This window comes from Anarrhichthys ocellatus, unplaced genomic scaffold (genome assembly GCF_004355925.1).
Source record: "Anarrhichthys ocellatus isolate YVR2014 unplaced genomic scaffold, GSC_Weel_1.0 scaffold45, whole genome shotgun sequence".
In the NCBI taxonomy this organism is placed as follows: Eukaryota; Metazoa; Chordata; class Actinopteri; order Perciformes; family Anarhichadidae; genus Anarrhichthys; species Anarrhichthys ocellatus.
This window is the reverse complement of record NW_022280075.1, coordinates 484319-507110: the sequence shown is the minus strand read 5'-3', so window position 1 is coordinate 507110 and position 22792 is coordinate 484319. Positions and strand designations below refer to the sequence as shown.

Sequence of the window (22792 nt, the reverse complement as noted above, 5' to 3'; positions counted from 1 at the left end):
GAGAGAGACATTGTGACGGTGGCGAGAGAGAGAGAGAGAGAGAGAGAGAGAGAGAGAGAGAGAGAGAGACATTGTGACGGTGGCGAGAGAGAGAGAGAGAGATTTACAACAGGACAGAAAATGAGAGAAAGAAGAAGAACAAAGCCACAGTGCTGTGTGACAGTAAAGAGGAAAGAAGAAGAAAAAAGGTTAAGAAAAGACAACTGTGAAACTGAAAAATGCAACCCATAATTGTCAGAATACTTATAATGATATAAATGTAAACACCTATGGCTTTTTATTGATTCAAATACATATTTACCTTGCACACTTGTGTTCTCAGGTTTGATTGGGCATGTACAGTCTGTGCTTGATTGAAATCTCCCTCACACCCCTGTCACACCGTTTGGGTTTGGTAACCTCATGTAATTCCCAGCACACCACCTTCAACCTTTAATTTACCAGAATAACAGGAAACACCTGTGAAGCACCATTAAATGCCTAAAAAAACACAGCTGGCAACAATTTTTGTGTTTAATTTTTTGCTTCCTGGCCTTTTTTTTGTTGTTGCAAATTTTGGTATCAACAGGTGATAACAAAAGTGAAGTGCATGTAAATTGCCATAACAGTGCCATATCCAGAACCAGACAATTGAAAAAATATGTGCGTTTAAGCGTTGTTTAATCTCTTTGAACAAAACAACATGGAAAAAACTTTGTGTCACAAGGAGAGGTTCAGTATGTGTGTCTGTGTCAAAATTGCCTATTGCTCAATGTTTAGTAGTTTCAGTCAGTATAATTACAAATGTACTCAAGTTAGAGTAAAAATGTATTTCAACAAATACTCTTTGAAGTACAATTTATTTTAAACGCATTACTACCAACGACAACGACCAAAACACCTATTGGCCATTCTTGTGCCTAAAAGATTTTGTTTATTTAGGTGAAGCCCTGACCTTTGACCCACAGCCATCACTGAGCCAAATGTCCAGGGTCTAACCAAGACTTTGGTCCATGACAATGTAGCTCTTAATCCAGGAGCTGGATGTTTTTGTTTTTCACCGGATGACTGGATGACATTTTGACTTTCAACCAGTGAGTTTTAGCTGCATTTGTGGCAGTGCTTAAAGTAGCCGGTTGTTCTTACACTGGAGTAAAGGTTGTGAGGAAGAGGTTGTTCTCAGACCAAGACCTGGTCTTAACGCACAATAGGTTTCCTTTATGAATGTATCCTCAAAAAACATTTGCGATGAATATTTTGCACTTCCGTTCAACAATAATGTTCTTCTTAATTCACCGATTTTTTTTTTTTTAAGGAATCTTTGCATTATATTTCCCTCAAAGCATATTCATATACAAAGCTAAATAATGTTGATTTGGTGCCCCAACAGATGCACTACAGCAGTCATATAGAGCTTCGTCCTCAAAACCAGCAACACCCTGCTAATACCTACTCCATTCAAATTTCAAGCAGACACCAGACCTAACTTTTCTTTGCAAAATTGTAACATTATTTTGATCTGAAGTAAAAGAGAGGCGGAGATGGAAAGTGTCTGTGAGGTGAAAATAAGAAATTCTAGAAAGAGAGAAAAGAAGAGTTGACTAAAGTACAAAGTGTGAAGATTAAAGAATGAGAGGAAGTGAGGGGGGATAAAAAGGACGTGAGCAAGAATGAAAGAGCTTGAAAGGACAAAGTATAGGAGACGGGCAAAACAGGAGAGAGCGAAAATAGAATAGAGGACTCATTTTTGTCAGATACAGACCTAGATAGATGAAGAGTACGGGACAAAAAGAAGAAAGATGAGGAATGGAGGCATAATACAAAGAAAAACAATGGAGCTTTATTTGACAGAGAAGAAATGCTGCAGAGCGTGACGAGAATTAGGGTTTGGACAGAGAAGGACTTTGATGACAAATATCTAATAACAGTATTTCAGTGGCGTGTGCGGCGAGATGAACTGTGATTCATCAATCACTGCTGCTTTCCTTTCAAAATCATCATTTTGAATAATAAGACAGTGAAAAAAGTCTCGTCAGTGTTCCGCAGATCATTTCTGAGCGCCGCTCCAAAGCCCCGCATCATGTGATTGTCCGTATCATTTGTCAGTCAGAGTCTCGGGCAATGTGGGGTTTTTTTTTTTCCCTTTTCCTCCTCCCCAGTATTTATGCATCTTTGGTGACAAGCAGTCAATTGAGAATGAAATATGGCACAAACTATCCAATTATATCAGAAAAGTGGAGCGAGCTCGTCGGTGCATGGCTAAAATCCAATCTTACTCTAATCTCTCCCAACCCTTTGGCAGGTAGTAATCGAGGATTCAAACCCCATTTCGGGATATCGCGTTAACCCCCAACACACACTCACAAACACACACATTGACAGTAACCGTCATATCCATCTGGGAGGTAATGCCTTGTCAACAGGATGCGTCCTTGCGTCTGACAAACACCTTTGTGAAAGTGAAATGGCAGCATCGGGGAATTTGATAGTTCACCTTGATTTATGTCCCGGCCAATTCCGAGCACAGATAAAAGGAATAAAAATGAAGCAATAAGAAGGACAGTGAATGTGGGACTGTGAGAGAAGAAAATGGAAGCGATGGAAACAGCTGCGAGAAGAATTGTGGGGGGGGTTTCTTCAGGTGAAATGAGATGTGGCTCACTTCCAGCAGGAAGCTGAGAAACTAAAAGTTTTCACATCATGAAAACTTTGATCGACTCACCTAAAGTCAATCTGGTGATGTTTGTCCCATGGCTCTTCCTGTATTGGCAGTTTTTAGTGCCCTGCAATCTTCACTCTGCAATATTATTGTGCTGAGATTGAAACTGAGCTGACATACGGAAACGCACAGCAGGAGGCTGAATTCAATATTATACGGTATGATCACAGCATGTTTATAGAGTGCAGCAAACAATAATATAGACAGTTCAGCTATACTGTAGCTGTATGACTAAGTAAGAATTCAAGTATTAAATCCATTATAAAGAACATTTGACAGTCACGTCTGAAAAGCTGTGACCGCATCAGCAGGGCACACCAAGTTACAAAAATTCAGAGGTGTACAACCAAGCGCCACGACCACTTGTGGAGCCTTCGCGCTCACACCTCTCGCCGGCTTCATTGCGGCTTTCGATCCAGCTTTTATCATGGCTGCCACTTATGCTGCCACTTATGATGGCTGCCACTTATGTATGCTGCCACTTATGATGCTTCTGGGTCCTCCCACTCAGTCAGGAGACTTCCTAAGCAGAAAAGACTATTCGACTGCAGCCTTGACCTTGTCCTAATACCACCTCAAGTCTATCAAGGAACATGCTTGACCTTAAAAAAACCTTTAAAAAAAATCGAATCTTCTTTTTTTGTATTTCACAAGTCTCCTACGTTTACTGTCCTTAGCAGCAACACCTGTATCTATAGCACCCCAACAGCACAGGACAGTGTAATCATGAGAGAGGAAGCCATCGCACCTGCGAACCAACCAGTGGTCTGCGTCGAGATCAGAGACTCGGTGAACGTTGCCTTAAGCTCTTTCTCCTCGGTATATTTTCCTCTTCCTCTACTTGTCTTCCTCGCCTCTCCATCTCAGCTCTTGTTTCAACTCTTGCCGTCTCCAATCTCCCCTGCTCTCTCCATATAAATGCCTACTCTATCTCGCGGTCCCTCCTCATCCTCACCCTGCCCTCACTTACCCTCCACCCTCCTCTTCTTCTTGCCTCAATTACCCTGATCCACCGTCTTTCCTCTTTCTTCTCCTCTCATCCCTCTGCCCTTCGTCTTCTCTCGTTCTTCTTTCATTCTCCTCACGTGCTCACGTCCTTTTTTGTTTTATTGTGCTCACTTTGCTTCTCCCATATTAATCTCTGATCCTAAACTTCTCTCATAGTCTCACTGTTTGACCTTGTTTGATTTATCACAGCATTAAACTGCACAGCGCCGTTATAAGCAGTTAACCAAAAAAGGAATACTGCGACACCAAAGAATAGGAATTGGGGCCAAAAAACACATATTCCCATTAGAAATAATGGGCAGCATATTACATTACTGCAAAAGAGAGCACGTCTGCTGCTAGCTTTCACCATTATCACCTTTGCACATTAGCGTTAGAATAGGTAGTAAACTAAGGTCCCATATCCATGACACTTCTCTTCCTCTCCCTATTTTCCCCTTCCCTTTCTGTCCTGACTAATGTCACAGTCGCACCTTTCTTTTTCCCTCCCCTCTCCCATCGTCATCCTCCACACCTTCAGCTTGCACTGATCTCAGTAATTCAGCGGATGGTGTGTTCCCCAGCAGAGTGTCCGGCTGTTGGCGAAGCAATCAGCTGCACTCGCATCGGCCCGAGATTGCCATTTAACCTATGATTTGCTGCGTGGCACGACGGCAGCCGATTTCAGCTCACCGTTGCTTATATATTTATAACGCCAAACCGTTCTGACCGCTGTGCTCACACCGCACAAGAAACAGTTACGGAGAATTTGGAGAAGATGTCGGTGCCAAGGACAAAGGAGTTACGTGTAGAGGAGACGGAGAGTGCGAAAGCTGCCCGCAGGTTTCAGACTGTGCAAGTTTATATTTTCTGTTCGTCAAAAGCCTCCAATAAGTTCTGTTGTTATATGAAGGCGGTCGATATGATATTAACCTTTGATCCCAGTTGCAGATATGAAATGCTGCCAGGAAAATACAGCGAAAGGGTAAGAGGAGGATGCACAAAAGTGAAACAGAAAACAAGAGGGAGAACAAGGTGGAGCTTTATCGATCGCTGTGGGGAAATTAGTTTGTGGCATCCATAAAAGTAAAATGTGACATAAGATTAAAAACCAGAAAACAAAGACAAATGTAAGCAGCACAATAAGCAGGAGACAGAAACTGGAAGAGAGCAAATATCTTGACATCGGCTTGTTAATAATGCATGGCATTCTTGAAGTTGGTTTGTACGCATATAGCTTCCAGTTTTCATAGTTAAATCTAGATTTTTATTATGAAATATGAAAAACTGTTTATATTAAAACGAGACAGAAAACAAGTGAAGGAAATGGTGAAATTATTCACGGGGACTGTGTAGAGGAAATGAAAAGTCATATAACCGTGGGACAGACATATTCCGTGGCCTGAACCCCCGCAGAGCAACCTGGGAGAAAGAGGGAGGATGAGAGAGGAGGGAGGCCTTCACATCCACAAACACTGAATACCTCTTTTCAATTTGGTAGAAACTTACAGTATTTCTTTGTAGGGGTGAAGATCCAGGTACCTCAACCTAGAGCCACAGAAGTTTTTTATATTATGGATAACTCCTTCTCAAGTATATCCAAAGATGACCTGTGAGGCTTTCATGGCCTCAGACTGCCACCAAGCTTGATGAGGATGTACAGGGGGCAAAGGCAGTGTCCTAAAAACGGCTTGTCGGATGTTTGAAGACGCCCACCACCAAACTCCATTTTTCCACTCGAAGCCAGAACCCCAGAGCTCTACATCCCTGAGCTCTTCTGAAACCTTTTATCATTCTCGCCGTGACCTCCGTGGGACAAATTTTTGCTCTGTTGTCTTGCAAAGCGTAGGATTAAAGTCTCAACCATGTTCACTTAATGTCCAGATGCAACAGGTTTAAATTGCGCTGGCTCTAATTTGTTTTTATTCGCCCTCCGGTGGCATCGGTTAGCATGAATACTAATGGGTTGTGTCAGCACTGTTGACGGAGGCACAGACAGAGAAACTAAAATAAAACAAGCTGGCCGAGTGAGTGATTGGCCCGATGCCTTTGGAGGAGAGAAGACAGAAAACTGCTAATTTATCCAATTTAATCGAGCGCTCGTTTTGAATTCAGTCTTTCAACTGAACAACTGAAAATCAAACAACGATGATGAGGCGTTTGATTAATCACCATGTTTCACACACTGTAATTAATCTGTGTTCAGGCTTAACCCTCTGTGGTGCAGAGAGCAAAGGGTAATGCAAAGGAGATTCAAGTTTTCATTTGGAAACTTGCTCACCCTCCTAATCAGTGGAGGTTTTGTCACGTATGTCAGCTTTTGGTCGCCATTTCTTCCCTTCGGTATACTGTAACTCAGGCAGTGCATCCGTGTGAAAATGGATGCACCTGAATATTGTTCCTGAAATACCTCAATAAACTGAGCCTTTGGAAGGAAATATTTGGAGAGGCACCACAGATCAACCAATAGTTAATAACTACTGTAATGATTTGTGTTACTTAAGCACATTGTACGTTGCAGTATACCTTTATATTGGTGTTTGCGATCTAAAACTCAAATTCCCTGTGGGCAGGTTGTTTTCTCAGGGCTTCAGGTGGACACCCCATCAAACGGCTATTGGTCACAGCTAAAGTGTTTATGTTGACAAGTTGTACGGTTAGGCGCTGCTGGCCTTATGGAGAATGTGAAATAAACAGACAATTTTCATGCTACAATTTCGCAGCCTTTTTTACAAATATACTTTTGGATAAAATACTGGGGGAAATATAAAAGGGAAAAGGAAAGATTAAAAATGAAAAGTAGGCTACACACCCTCTGGATAATATAACCAACATGTGCAAGGAATCGCAGAGTTTACATTTTTGTAAATGCAAAAGTACTCTTGACGAGTTAGTTTTCTCGATAGGTAATGCTGTAACCTAACGAGTTACTTTTTAATGGCTGTAACGTTGTAATGTAACAAGTTACTTTTAACAGTAACAATGCCCAACACTAAGAGCCAATAAACCAACAAGACAATACAGATTTTGACTTGATAATTATGATGAAATCTCCTCTCTTTTATCTCTCCTGTCTAATACCACACCATGCAGTGGCATGCACCAGTTGGTGCCCATCCGAAGTGCGTCATACTACTTTTGGGGTGAAAAATGTTCATCCTCCACCCTGACATTTTTCCTGCCGGATAACCGGAGTTTGAACTCAAACAGAGGTTCTTGACATGTTGTGTTATTTTACTTTGCTGAAAGTTTGCTGCTGCCCTGTTTCAACATTTACTATTGTAACAGTGCAACCAGCCACTTTACAGCAGCTCTTCTCTCCATCCTCTGGGGAATTCAGGTCACTGCTTAGGTGACTTTGTTCACCTGCCAGGAGCATATTCAGAGAATGACACCAGCCGACTACAGGGGATTACAACAGAAATAAGATGGTTCTGTTCTTCCTCTTGCTCTTGTGTGACTCTGTTACTTTCGCTGATGCAACTTGTTATACTAAGTCTGTTTCTATTTTTCCATATGAACCATTCAAGAGACCTGTTATTGTTGCCATGTGCAAGTTGAGAGATTAGTATTGTAAAACAAAATTGTTCATATTTTTTGCATTAATCATCTTGTGCAATACAAGTGCTGTTTTATAGCACTACACAAAGTAAAGTACTAGAATAAAGATTTATTCTTGGATATTTGTGAATAAATGTTTACAGTCTGAGGTCATGGGCACAGACATGTAAAAAGTCCCATTCAAATGTAGCAGCAGTCCTGTGTTTTTTGTCTTTTTCAGCAACATTTTACAGGACTGCAGCAACTATTGTGTGGTTTCTGTTTCTTATTAGCAACAACATAGTACTTTGAGATTTGCTATACCAGTCACACCTGACTGGGGAGAGATTACCAATGCCTACCCAGTTTCCCTTGTGGGAAGACCTACTCTGCCTCTAATTAGCTATACCCTTCCAGTCGTTCCAGGCATTTGCTAAATGCTAGCCTTAGCCTATCTATGATGCTAACTGGCACTACGAACTAAACAGGCCCGTGAGGAGCTACTCAGCTAATGCAGCTCAAGTGTTTGTTCCCAGTTGTTGCAGCTACTGGTTTGTCAATGTGAAAACACCGCAGCAAAACTGGACAGCGAGCTAGCGCCTGCAGCGAGTTTTCATTTCACCATCATTTCACCACAATTTTATGCATTGTTAAATTATGCAGTTGAATTCTATCCTCAAAAAATCTCTGAAGGGAATTTAATGATGAAATAGCATATCAAATGTTTAAAAGCTTACCTTTGTCAGTCTGTTTCTCCGCTGCTTAATCTACATTTGTAAAAGATTGGACAGAATGTAATTAACATTCATGATATTGATAAAACTTCATTTTACTAAACTTTGGTTAGGTTAGCACAACAACATGTTTGAATTTTGCTTTGGCGTTGCACATGAACTTATTCCCAGTAGCTGCAACATTAAATACGTGAGCCGTCTTGGCTGAGTCACTTTCCTCCCGGGCCCAGTGAGTTTTGATAGTCCCTCCCCTCTGACTGGATTCTTCTCCAAAGCTTTGGTAGATGAGGCTTGTGGGTGTCGTAGTATTTCAGCCATCCACCATGCCAAAATCACAGAAATACACATCATTTCTCAAGAACAAAGCTGAAAAAGGAATGACTCTTATGATATTGTTACATAGGAAGCTCTTGTGTCTTCATGTTGACAACCAATCAACAGAATACTCCAAATGAACACATGACACATATACATCTAAATTCTTACTTAGACCCAGAACACTGGCGAAGATGATTGACTCAGATACTGTATAATGTGCATATAAACCGAACCTTTAAAAGCAGCTCCTCACTCAGAACTAAAGCTCACAATCCCCCAGCTGAATAATACAGTGTGTGTGTGATATCAATGAAAACCTTCCCTGTGGAGAAAACATCACATATTTTTACCACAACTGCCGTGGTGACAGGAAGACAGGAAGTCTACAGAGACCTCCTCTGCAGGTCTGAATCTACTGGAGCGTTTTGACACCTTTGCTGCTTCCCGTAAGGATCGGCTCCGAGTGGTTTTGTCAAGATATGAAGAGGAGTGGGCTGGTTTTTAATCCTCGTAGAGAAATGTCTAAGCCGGCACAGCATGCAGGTGGGCCATAGAGTCAGATCCACTCAATTTCTACTCCATTCATGGTGGTGGTCCTTGAAGGGTATTCTTGCATGTGTATCTTTGTGAGGACGAATTTAAGTTTCAAACGTTGAGACTGGGGCCATTTTTGTTTCCCTCCATGATCCCCAAAGTGTTGTTTTGTTGTTGGTGAAGGTGATTAAAAAAAAAATTGGGTGTTTGACACAAATCATATGTAACAAAATGGAACAATTCCAATTTTCTACTGACAATCATAACAAAGAAAAGTAATTGTGGGTTCATTCACGGCGTAAACGTCTGTGTTGTCTTGCTTTCTATCATTTGTTTTTAAGAATTAGCTGTCCTACGTTTGGAGGAAACATTATCGGTAACAGCGCTGTTCTTCCTCTGACTCTTCCCAGACTCGAGTCTCCCACTCGCTCCCTAGTGATGGAGGCTCCTAAAGGCATCCAGATCCTGGCTGAGGCAGGAGACATCCAGGCTATCTGCAGGAACGAGCTGCGACTGGAGTCCAAAGACGGAGAGGTGAGTCAATCAGTAGCGCAAATGAACTATTCATAACCTTTATAACCTTTCATTGAGTTGTTTGTTTGATGACTGTGAAGCTGTGAAGGTAAAACACCTAGATTTGTCCGGGAAATTTGCTAAATGCAGTCCCCTTACTTCGAACGTGCTTTCGGCACAACGACCAAACCTTCCACTCTGTGTACTGACAAGTTGAGAAATCAATTTCTTAACTTGTCTTGTCCTCCGGCCATACTGGCTGATGGGGCTGTATCTCAATTCAATATTTCTGCTGTCCAAACTTATTTTTAGCAAACAGCGATCCAAACAATAGTTAGCTCCCTCAGCCAAAATGGACCAGCATTTAGCTTATTGGCTGGTGGCAGCTTCCCACATACTGGCCGTCCACCAGAATCTGAAAGAGCCTCACAGAAAAGCAGGAAAATAGAGAACGGAAGGTGATTGATTTTGTCATTCTTTTCGCTGCCCATCTTCCTTTCAATCACCAATTCTTTGGGTCTTTCACATGCTTACTTTCTCTTTTCCATCAATCTTTTACTCTTTTCCAGCCTCCTGACATGTCTTGTCCCCTTCTTACTTCCTTTGTCCTATTTTCTGTCTTCAACTTTGCCTATTTGCCATCATTTTTTCCCCTTTTAGCTAATGCACTTCTCATCCTCATGCTGCTTCTTTCATCCTTTCCTCCCTGCTCCTAAATTCCTCCAACCATCCCCTGATTCATTACACACATCAGTCCTCACATTCATCACAGCCGGCTGTGCTGATAAAAGGATTTCCCACCTTAGGTTGCACCAGTCATGTCATGTCAGATCTGTTCAAATCAGCGAAGGAGGATTAGGGAGAAGAAAGTGTCTTAAAGTTTCCCACAAAAACATTTCCATACGTTGAGACAAGCTCTGATATGAGATGGACGAGGAGAGAGAGACTGTTTCTGCAAGGTGCCCTTGGATTAAAAGTAACCAAAGTAGCCACGCCCACAACTCATCTCCCTGCAGTTTTCACGGGTGTGTGGTCGAAAGTGAGGCTGTTGAACTTATGATGGTCAATTCATATAATTAGAATCACGTTCTCACACTCCATTGGTTTTGCAAATGTCCATTGGTCAAACCTCTGTCACACACACATACACACACAGCCTTTCTCTCTCTCTCTCTCTCTCTCTCTCTCTCTCTCTCTCTCTCTCTCTCCTCAGGACCCCAACGGCACTGCCACGGCTATTGCCAAGGCTTTGGTCATTAGACACCGACAAACCACATAAGCAGATACAGAAATAGACACGCACACACCTGAAGCCACTCAGAGTCACATAATGATTACACATGCGTGTTCTCTAAAAGGGTAACTTCACCCAGTCTAACCAGAGGTGACAACGTGTTTTTCCCACACCATGCACAGCAGTGATGTACTGTGGCACACCTAAAAACACCCAGCTGTGATGCAAGGTAATTGTTTTCCTCCCTCAAAAATGTTGTGTGGACTCTGTAAGGCACTGGAGGCATTTCAGCCAGGGAGGCAACCTCTGGTCTGGGATTGTTTGTTTTGTCCTAGAACTTTAAACATTTTACAGTGTGTTTATATTTCATGAAAGTTGATTGTAGCATTTTGGATTCTAAAAAGATAGCGTCCGGTTGTGCATAGCGTCTGACGGAACACGTACTTTTCTATTTCCATCAATACAGCTCTCAACAGGCATAAGGACTTCAATACACAATCACAAAGTAAGATCACACAGTGTGTGATTGTGTATTGGACTCTGGGCACTGCAAGAATGTGGGTGACCAACACTCAGCGCTGTGACTGAACACATTCTGTGTAGACAATGATGGAGGACTGCAGCTGCTGCTCTGCTAACATTCTACTTTTGCAACACAGACATTGTGTAGACATCGAGATCGCTTCATTGATTCTTTTTCCCCGAGGTTGTGTCAGAGTACAATGCAGAAGCAAAGTGCATCATCAACGTGCGCAAAGTAGGAGAGTCCTGGGAAATTAGAAAAATAAAATGAAGAGAGAAAATCTGTAAAAAACCTTTACTTGCCTCATCCATATGTACTTTTGTCCTTCACTAAAAACAAGCACGCTCTCAGCTTCACACATACATGAAAGCATCTAGTCGCACACAGTTACACCCAGTGGCTCACACTGTCTGCCCCTCGTGGTGAAAGATTTGTTCAACAGCAGCTGTCTGAGGTAGTCAGCTGAGACTCTGCTTTAAAAGTGTTCCAGGTCATTTGATGGCGATGCCTCCCAGAGGCTCCTGGTAATGGCTCCTTTACCTTTTTTTATGGTTGGAGAGCTCATCCTCTCCTCGGCCAGTGAGATACCAGTTCTGTACGAGCCCCAGGAGGCCGGGAGGAGAGGGCAGATAGATGGGATTCATGCAGCAGTGGTTCGCGTCTGTGCAGTGGGAGAAAAGCAGTTTTTTTGAAGGGAATGAAATGAGTGGATGAGTAGCTGTGTGTTTGTTGCGGTGTTGCAGAATGAATATTTCCGGTATTTTGCTCTCTTTTTATTCCTCGGGAGACAAGAGGAATGACCCGGGAGTCAGCAGACAGTTATGTTATGCTCAGTTTTTAGCAGGACATGGTTTTCAGGTGTACCCTTGTCTTTGTCAACAAAATATTTCAACAATTTATGTGTAATTTGCTCAGGACATAGCTGACAATGCACAGCTGATTTCTAGTGTTTGAGTTTCCTTACATGAAACTACTTTTACCCTTTACCCACATCTTGTCTCCTGCTTCAGGGATTTAAACTGATGATTTTTATTGGTGGCAATCCCGCTTCTCTGTCCTGTAGGCTACCGTTGCCTCAATCCATGAGATATTTGTCCATCGAGATGATGCCAAGCAGATGCATTCTGGGTGACTTTTCTCACGGATACTACTCTGCCACTTGAGAGTTCACACTGTGTACTTCAAATTCAACACACAGCCTCCGTCATTCACTGCACTCACTCAGCTATTCTGTCACTGTGCAATTAATGTGTTAAAGCGTTGCAATTACGCTGTAAGTATGGATTCATACATCTCTAATACATCAAATCTGATGTCACAGAAAATGGATATATTCTGCTATTGAGTTCAATATCAAGACCACTTAACATTCTATGCAAACAACAATATTGAGATGTTAAGAGCCACAGACATGATTTGGGCAATCCTGTGAGATAGAAGATGACATGAAAAACAAAGCTTGTAAGCTATGGAGAGCGGGTGAAGAGATTTGCTTCACATGACACATGATTCAGCAGAGGTGAGCCGGGGTAAAGATGAATGGGAAAAAGATGAGTTTTTAGCCTATAAAGAAAGCAAATGATTGACCTAGTCTGAATGAATCCTGACTGTAAGGAGGTCAAACATACTGTACATTATGTGGGGTTGTGATCTGAACAGGTAGAGGCAGGATATGCAGATCCAGATGTTTATGGAGGTGAGGTGATTTTAGGGAGATTAAAGATGTGTTGAGATGTAGCTGGTTTTCTGCCAGAAGTTACACATCGTGACCATCGACAGAACAGTCCTGTCTGGCTGGCCTCAGTCCAAACACCTTAATTCACCATCAGCCAACAAGAAACAACTTAACTTAGACGTGTCTTTTAAACAGCAAGTGGGTAACATGTCCAAAGTCACAATAATTCAACTTAGAAGTCCAAACTTTAACCTTTCAGACTTTCTGAATCCATTATAACTCTACTTAAAGATGTGTTACTGGAGAAACAATTTTAAAGTTGATGAATCTTGGTTGCTACAAGGTGACTTGAGGAAGAGCTAAGTATGTTTCACTGCAGAACTGGGTCCATACGGAGCTCTTGGAGGTATTGACTATCATCCCAACTGCTTCTCACTCATAGTGCTTGCTGAAGGTCATGGTCTAATGGAGCCAACAGAACCACATCATCTGCAAAGAGCAGAGATGCAATTCTGAGGTCCTCTAACTGGACACTCTCCTCCCCCCCAGCTGCACCTTGAGATCCTTGTCCATGAAAATCAAAAACAGAATGTTTCTGGAGACCCCTCTTTAGCTTGACGGCCTCCTTGCCACCATGACAGGCTCCAGCAACCTTCTGACCACAACTCCTAGCAGCCGCTACCACAATGAAGGTTTTGAACGTAGCTGCACTCGGATTCCATGTCCCAACCCTCCCCTCGGTTGCACGAAAAATTGCCACTTTAAGACAAGATAAGAAAGAAACGTATAAGATATTTTCAATTCTCGGGAGCCTCAGACAATTTGCTTTTGTTTCTGATTGACTTTGAATACCATTTAATACCACTAAAATCTGCTTCGCATTCACCTAGCAAGCATGCATGTCCCCCAGAAATGTCAGAGAATCTCTTAAACAACCTCGAACTACCTATTTCTCCCTTTTCTTCCTATTTGTCCCACAGGAGATCTGCTTATTGTGTTTCCCCCCTGTTTCCAATTTCACCAGTTTTCTCTCCCTCTACACCAGATCTCTCTGGATGCTCGGAGGATTCGCCTGATGCGGCTGCCTGAGGGGAAAGCCTCCACCAGCTCCTCATCCTCTGGGAACAGGCAGACTGTCTACGAGGTTTGCGTTTGTCCCAACGGGAGGCTTTTCCTGTCCCAGGCTGGCATTGGATCCACCTGCCAGATCAGCAACAATGTCTGCCTTTAGGACTGATACATACAAATATAAATAAATACACAGATATCCTGAAAGAAAAACGGGCAAAAACAGACAGAAGTACACATATTGCCTGCCTCCAGGATCAATAAACAGCAAACACTAGATACAAAGACTGCCTGATCTGTACCTATACAGACACACTAATGTATACACATTACAATTACACTCTCAGACTGATGTTTAGGCTAAACCGATATGTTTTAACAGGCCAGTACCGGAAATTTTGGATTCAAGCTGCTGACAGCTGGTCTTTTGTGCCAATATTTCAATGCTAAAAGATATTTTCTCCCTTAATTTTCTACGTTTCAGAGTGGAAAACCTTTAAAAACAGTATTTAGAGCATCATGGGACACTAAAACTCTCCACTGTGTCGTACACATCTCTCTAAGCTCTTTATACACACAGCACTGCAGGAGTTATTAGGCTTTTAAACTGAATTACATGAATAAAAAAAATTAAAAAATCTTTGCAACTTTTTTATACAACTGAGGTTATATTTGGAATATACATAGGACACTGATTGGCTGTTTGATAAAAGGACATAAATGGAAATATATCGGTCTGACCCCAACAGTCATACATGACACCGCTATTTATTAATAGCATACACACATATGGCAGATGCACACACTAGCTTACAGACATGCATTCACACAGTATACATGTAGTGTACGTGGTGTACACACACACACACACACACACACACACACTGACACTCTTTGCTCGTAGGAGCCTCCTGGTAGAACCTGAGAAGAAAATCTCCAGAGATTTACGAGAAGAGACACCGATCTGTTCCCTTTCTCCCTCAAGCGCATATCAGTACGAGAATCACTAGGGTGATCACCCATTGCAACAGGCCCTGCCCACTCCCCCTCCCCATTTTCCTCGTCTTCTCTTTTTTTTGTTCTTCTCTGATGGTCACCCCAGCTGAGATAACTGAAGGGTTTATACTTTTCCTGTTGTTCATTAGGCATTTTAAAGCCCCATAATGTTGGCTATAAGCACTTAATCACAACTATTCCGAATATAAGATGGTGTAATGAACATGAAGACGTGTCATGGATGTATTATATGAACTAGATACCAAAATGCCACCCATTAATTTGCTCGGCCGGCACTCAAGCTAAAAAAAGGTTTCCAGTTCACCGGCTCACTCAGCCTTTAGACTTTACTTTGGGATTGTGTCACTTGTGTTAAAATCACTATTCTAGGCTCTGTGAAAGTTTTACCAATATACAGTAACACCTTCATGGACTATACAGTGGCCTCTGGGGTGACACCGTTTCCAGCTCTCTTAATACATCCACTGGACGTTTTTTAAGGTAGACCTCTTGTGAACTGCCCTTTCAGTCTGAACACATACCAAATCCAGAAGTGTATGTGCTGTATATGTGTATAAGCATTAAGTTATGTGAGTGTGACAATACATAAACCCCCTTTGGATTTTGTGGGAAAAAAGAAAAAAATGATACTTAAACGTAGAGCAGTGGGGAATTTCCAATTGATCTTATAAACGATTGGGTCAAAGTTGATTCCACTTCAGAAGGCAGACAGGAAGTCTTTCTTTGTTGAGGTCTAAATCATTACAAAACATTACAGTGAAGTTGTTTATCAGTAAATTAGCCCACAGAATATTCAGCCCATTTGGTCTTTGTTACAATCTGTTTAAAGTGTATTGTGATAAACTATGACTGTTCACATCATATCACACTTGGGGCTTGACCCAACTGGGACAAGCCCCTCAAATAAGCGTTCCAGTGCTATCAGCAGTTCTTCATTGGGAATTATTAATGTAGTCAGTTTTAACAACAACTATTTTGCTAACTTGGATTCTGACATTTGAACATGTTGTGGCGGAGAGGTGTCGCCAAGTTCTTACACTTCTTGTGATATGATGTGAGCATGGCACAAGTTCTGCCACACAAACCACTAAACCACTGGTCCAGTTTTTTGGTTTTTATTTGATGTAATCATTTGATTTGAATCTGAATAGAAAGCTGTTTTGATTTCACATAATGACTGTCAGAGTTCTGTTATGTGCAAAACACACGTCATAAATGTTCAATGTAAGCTGCTTTAACCTCGTCGGTGGTCGCCCTACTTGTTTCTTGCACTGGGACGTTTTTACAAAAGGACAAACAAACTAATGTGAGCCACTCTGTTGAAAGAGGGGAACTGTGCCTGTGCCTTATGTCGATGCACTTGTGGCAAGAAGAAGCACATCACACAGACTTTCTTTGGCATCAACGAGTAACATAATCTCTGATTTCAGTTCCGTTTCATCCCAATCACCAATCTTTCCCTTTGTGTGAATGCAAAGACCTTCAGCCACATCTGACTGCAGCGACCCCTGCTAATGGCACCTGACTCTGCAAAAGGATGAGTTGTTTTCCTATTTACCACTTTAGCTTCCCCAGTTTGGAATGACGCTCTTCTTACTTTGCTTTTTATCATCATATATTCTGTGTGAAGACACGTATGTATTTCTGTTAATGATTTGAGTGGCACATTTATGATCCTGTGGAGTTTAACAGACAGGTAACAGCACTGATGGGTCTGATGTCCACTGCTTAATGCACACTACTTGGCCGAAAACATCTGTTTTCTCCAACATGTTAAGATCTTTATGTCTTTGCACACTTGTTTTTCATCTGAACAGGTTCAGATGATGAAAGCATGTTAATGTATGAACTCTTTTCCTGTGTTTTAGGTGGAGACCACTTCGTTAAAAATGATCAAGACAAATAGAATAGGAGTAGAACACTTAACTGTTTTCTTTGGTCATTTGACGAGTACATAAGAAAATCTTGCGGCGGGTCGGGAGGAAGTCAGATGCGCATCTCTGGGCGGATGGCCGGCTAGTTAGCTAGTTGGTCTGACTCTCTATGCTTCGTAACATTACTCCTCCACTGCTCATTCTAGGTATAATTGAAAATGTGATTGCCGTAAATCGGTTAGTTTATATGGAGATTAGCAAACTACAATGTGCGTAAAAGCAACTGTACACATAAAATGGCTGCTGCTCTGACCATCGTGCTACGTTGATTTGAATGGGAAGGTCTGTTTAACTCACACAAACACAGGACTTTGACCCAGGAGAACCCTGTTCATGTCCCATTTGAAACCAAAAGTCAACATTTCTGCAAGCATGATACAAGACTGATATGGTTGTAACTATTTTTTGTTCAGAAACGATGACATTCAACATATCAGTGGTTTGCAGAAACGTACAATGCCAAATTGTTTTCTGGCGACTGGGTTGTTTTATAATACAATTATTTGGTGTGTAAAGACGTAAAGATCTTTGGTGACAACACCCACGAGAAACTAGACCTTTTGACCCAGTGCCTTGTGATAACTCCTGAACACAATCATAGTAGCGCACTGCATTTATTCATATCTTATGTTGTTTAAAGTATCGCATCCTTTTGAAGAGTCAGGTGAACCCACCTTCTCACCGTCTCTCAGCTTCTCTGTCGCTGCGTATTAAAGTACTTTCAGAAATATTTCACAACAAAATGGAACCTATCTGTTGTATTTGTTTTTTGAATACATGTACACAAGAGAAATACAAATTTTGTACGGTTGTATTTGTAAATAATGTATACACAACCACGTTGGTGCGCATCAAACAATAAGCGCTGACGAAGGGCAAATTCTGCTCTTTTTCAAAAAGGAAAGCCTTTTTTATAATGTACATCACTATGTGTTTTATAGTAAAATGGCGGAAAAATCATTTTAACGGATTCATTGAGTTAGCATGTACAGCAATGTATACAATGTTCGCCTGTGGAGAGCAAGCTGGTTTTGTTTGTATGCCTTCTCCTTCCTGTCCTTGTCTCTCCTGCTGAGCTCAGATGTTTCACACAAACACAAACTTGCTCTCTTTTTGTTTTGTTGTTGTTCTGTTGGGCCCAAGGTCTTTGCATTCTCTCCAGGTGTGATGTGTGTGTGTGTGTGTGTGTGTGTGTGTGTGTGTGTGTGTGTGTGTAAATTTGTGCTACTACGAGTGAGCTTTCGTTTTCTTCTTATGCTCCACAGAATGTGTTAAATGATTCTCAGAGAAGCAAACACAGAAACCAAAAGTAAAGAGAAGCAGACAAGGAAATGATGCACAGGGTGGGAAAGATGGGATTAATACAGAAACAGGCAACAAAAATCTATTTACTAAAAAACACAATCATCAGATTAATCATCAGATCATAAACAATATCAATCAGACTGAAAATATTTCTAAAGAGTGCACAATGCACACATTCTGGTGTGTAAGTAACCTAAAGGTGATACGATGATGACTCTGATCAGACATGACCCAGTAGATTATATTGCTCATCAATGAATAATGTCACCCGGACTACATTCTGTGATTCAGCCCTGTGTGTTCACGCTGAGTGCTCTGTACTTGCTTCCTAACATCCATCTTGCAAATTTCAATTTTTCTTCATTCTTCAGTCTGAAACTGCCGTTTATGGAGTAGTTTTAAAAGATGCCAAAATAAAAGGCGTTGTTCAAATTGACTGCAGTCGTCATTGGATCCTCCCCGACAAGAAAAAAAAAAAACAAGACGAAATTTTACCTGCTGAACAAGAAACCTTTATCGCTGCAGACTTCTTTGTGACCTCTCTCTTTTTCTTCAACTATATCTAAATTAAATTAAACATGACAATACAATGATCATGCTGTAAGCATCCAACAACTGCAACTTTCTTGAAGCTTTGACATTGTCCCAAAGGGGTTGTTGACGTAACAGTATACGTTAAAACATATACTGTCACAAATGTCAGAGACTAGAGAGCTTCTTTTTAATTAACTTCCGGGTTAGCTTGACTGGATGCGCCGGTATTAAGGATGTGTTATGTTTACATTGATCTACAGATGGTGGTTCACCAAGTTGACATTTCTGTAGCAGTCAATATTCCTCTCACTCTCTCTATAAAAGACAGTGAAATCTCAAAAACAGGACAAGCTGATGGTTCAACATGCTAATTCTCATCAATATTATGCTTCCCTTATGTAATCTTTGTCTTTTCTTTACCTGCTGCTCTGAATACTGTAATGCCGACACACAGAACAAGATGTCATACAGCATTGAAGGCAATAGTAAGAAAGTCAAAACACAAGTTTTCAGATGTTTTTTAGATGCTGGTTTCAGGCCACCTGAGAAAAATGTGACTTGACAGCGTCTAATCCTTAACAAAACAGGAAGTCATCCACTTCCTCAGGCTGAGCAAGACTGGACCAAATTCCTTTTCATCTGCAGTGCAAACATTTCTGCTCCAACTTAACAGTGTACTGGGTGGAGAGGGGACAACAGAGATAACACAGAGTTATGAGGTAACCCATGTTCAACTTCATCGTAATCGCACATGTGTTTTATTTGTAATCGATTTTTCGACACAAGGCCGTAGCTACATTGTACTAATGATGGTCATGTGATGTCAAGACAACAAAGCTTCACAACGCCACACAAGTTTGATTTTGAAATCGAGCTTTTCAATTCCAAAAATCATTTTCAGCACTTCGTAAGTGCAACAATTTTCAAATGTTTCATTATGGAGATAAAAGTTAGTGAAGCCCAGAAAAATATGTTAAAAATGATGCACCGTTATAGTTTATACTACTACTTTACATATACATACATCTCATGATGTCCCTGATCATATCATTGATGATCCAAACAGAAACTGGGACATGATACAGTATTCAATCTACCCAAAATGTCATAAAACAGCTCTCCAGTGTGTCTTATCTTCTGCCGTTTCCTGAATCACCAAGTTTCCACATTTGGTTGATATCTTCATCATCTTCATGGAGCTATATCGTTCTGATGGCACGTGGGTAATCATATGTGTGAAACTGGTTTCCAGAGAGTTCTGATTCCTTTCTTTGTCTCTTGAGCGTAAAAACAGCTGACATGCAAATAAGAACCAAACACGCCCTGGAGCTTTTTATCGGTGTTAATTAAGCTTTTTATTCCAGGGAAAATAGTCTGAACTGTCTCTTTGTGTTTTTTAAGGAGAAAAGCAGACGGTTGTTTAAGTCCACGCCTTAATTCAAAGACACTATTGCCCTCTAGATGCCAACAATTGTTGCAGAAACCGTGCCGTTACTTAAAGTCAAATATTCAATCCCTTAGAACAGACGGAGGGGTCAGTTTAAAGCTGCTGTCGAGCAACTGTCCACATTCGCTCAGCATGAACTTAAGCTTCCTTCGGCATATTTTAATTTGATAGTTTTCACCCGACCCTCACGCTTAGCCCTCACAGAGTTCAGTCTGGGTCGTGCCTCCTGTCTTGTGGACCGTGTTATCGGCCGAGTGAACCTGTGCCACCGCAGATTAAGCCGCGATCCACGCTTTCTTCACCCTATGATGGCGAGGGCGGACTCCAGAGAGAGCGAGAGAGTGTTTGATCTGTGTTTCAGAGCAGCTGGAGGCCCGGAGTGTGGGCTTTCAGCGGGTTGGCTCGGTAGCTAACCTCAAGCTAAAAGCAAAAAGTATTCATTTTCGCGTGGCATTAAAGTTCTTGTCCAATTTGTAGATATTTTAGAACCACTGATCTGCATCAGAGCAAGACTGGCAACAAGTCACTTTGAAATGCTCTCTGGCTGCTATTTCTTTATCTAACAATAACTATCAAAGGATGAAAGTTAGCAGGATTAGAGGCTTCCCTATCAATCACACATTTGATATGCCAACTTAACTCTGTTATCAGGGTTTTGACCCGTTTATTTTTTTTTCACTCAACAGCTCTTTCTTTGTCGTTTCAGCGACACTGATGGCTAACCGAGGACGTTTCAAAGTCGAGCGTCTTTTCTTTCACAGAATGGCAAAGATTTCTCTTAGAGATGACTTTACTCTTGGATTATTGGAATAAGAAGCCTATAAAGATGAGAGTGATGATTGACCGGGCGTCTCTGTGTCTCATGCCTCAGCTGAAAGGAGAAAGGCTTTTCATTTCTTTTTGTTTTTTAAAGAATGTTACCTAAAAGCCTGCATGAAGAGGAATGACGTCTGTGGAATGCATTGCAGCTTTACTTGAACTATGAATATGGAAAATGTTTGAACACACATTTAGAAGAATGTGGCCCGTTGTTGGATCAGTGAGGCTGGTTTATTTGTTGAGTAAGTTCCCACAGAGAAGTGATTTCATCTGGTTAAATATTCAAATCACCTGTGTGTCTTTGTGTCTGGTTTTAATATTTTACGAGAGTCAAACAGCATTACAAGCCAGCTGTTTAACATTGCCATGCCGAAAAGGAACATCTTTTCCTTGATTTTTTTATAGTTTTTGTATGTTACAAACAATTTGGCTTGCACATTTTGGGTTCAGGTGTTACAGGAAAGCTGCTGCTGTCCTGGGATCTGATTCCACTCTAAATGTCTCTAAAGTGTTGTGGTTTTCAACTTTTCATCTGGTGGATGGAAACGTTCTTCTCTGGTTGTCATTTGCTTGTTTTGTTCATCAATTTGCTTTTGCCTGTGCTCGTTACCGAGATGTATCACAAGATGTTGAGTGCCATGTGTTTGAATTCTGTTTCATCTGCAGTGAGTGTAAAACCTTTAAAGTATATTTTGTGTTTGATCTGTTTCATGAACTGTCCGTGTGCCTAGTAGGTACTGGATCAATGGTGTTTATGAATACTTTTGAATGAAGCGTTTTCACCTGCCAGAGGTACCAGGTGGCCGGGCTTTTTTGAATTAAAAGGTAACACGTGGACAGTCTGTACTCCACGGCGGCTAGGAGAAATGCTAACCAATATATTTGCAGTGTTGTTTGATGAGGTGTGGTAATTTCTCCTTTTTTGTGTTTGTTATTTGGAACATGCCATGTGACCTTTTGAAAATGAGTGCTTTAATTTCAGCGGAGATCGAGGACTCTGAAACAAAACACTCCGAGGCTTCTGATGTCATTCTGTCCGATTTTCAAATAGTTTAAATACAGCGAGCTGTTTCAAAGCAGTGGATGTTTTTGTACTCAAGAAGTGTTCCGAAATAGTTCCAACTCTGTGAATCTGCGATTTGTGAGATTGAGAATTTGATTTGTCATTTCGTAACTTTCAGGATTGTTTTATTCTTTCTTTTGTGTGTGTGTACCGTGATGAACGCAAAGGGCATCCTCACACATTCTATGCAAACAAAGGGATATAGAACACATTGTGATAATGCAATGAATTATTTCAGTAAATGCTCTTAGATTTATTATACTTTCTGTCTACAGTTTGTATTTATGAGTTGCAATCTAAACTGTATCAATAAACTTATTTTAAAACGAGTACTTCCACCTGACACAGTGACAAAGTGTTTCACTGAAACCCCTCAAACGCACACGCAGCAAACCTTGATCATCTTACATTTACTGGATCCAGAGATAACTATAGTAACGCGTAGTCACATAACCCATCGTAAAAGTATAGGGATTAAAACAAGTAATGCCAAATTTTCACCACTGCCAAAAAGCTTGCGGAGCTCGCAAAGAGCGATGGTTCACTGAGAGATTAACAAAAGTTTTGCGTCGGCAAGGAAGGATGTAAATAGTTCAATAGGAAATAAACAGTTATAAACAATGTTGAAGGCCTACAGTGGGATAAACTAATTTACATTGTTTTTATAATTGTGTATTTAGTTTCAGCTATTTTAATTGATTGGTTATTGTAGGTATCAGTCGGTGCCAGCTGTGGTCATTGATCAGAGGTCAGGAAGAGGGCGCGAGAAAGGAATAAAACATGGGAGAGAGAAAGAAACAGCAGGAGGACACTCCGAGTGAAGGATGAAAAGAGCTAGGTAAATGGAGG

The 22792-nt window shown here is 41.2% G+C and overlaps 1 protein-coding gene across 6 annotated transcripts in view; it reads left to right on the top strand.

Moving 5' to 3' along the window:
• sgcd (sarcoglycan, delta (dystrophin-associated glycoprotein)) overlaps positions 1–21484 on the top strand; it is a 246133-nt gene extending 224649 nt beyond the window's left edge. For all 6 annotated transcript variants that reach the window (XM_031868948.1, XM_031868946.1, XM_031868943.1 and 3 more), the window contains 2 exons: positions 9222–9345; positions 13802–21484. In XM_031868948.1, coding sequence (XP_031724808.1) covers positions 9222–9345; positions 13802–13987 — 310 coding nt within the window. In that variant the 3' untranslated portion in view covers positions 13988–21484. The remainder of the gene's footprint in view (positions 1–9221; positions 9346–13801) is intronic.
• Positions 21485–22792: the final 1308 nt, after the last annotated feature.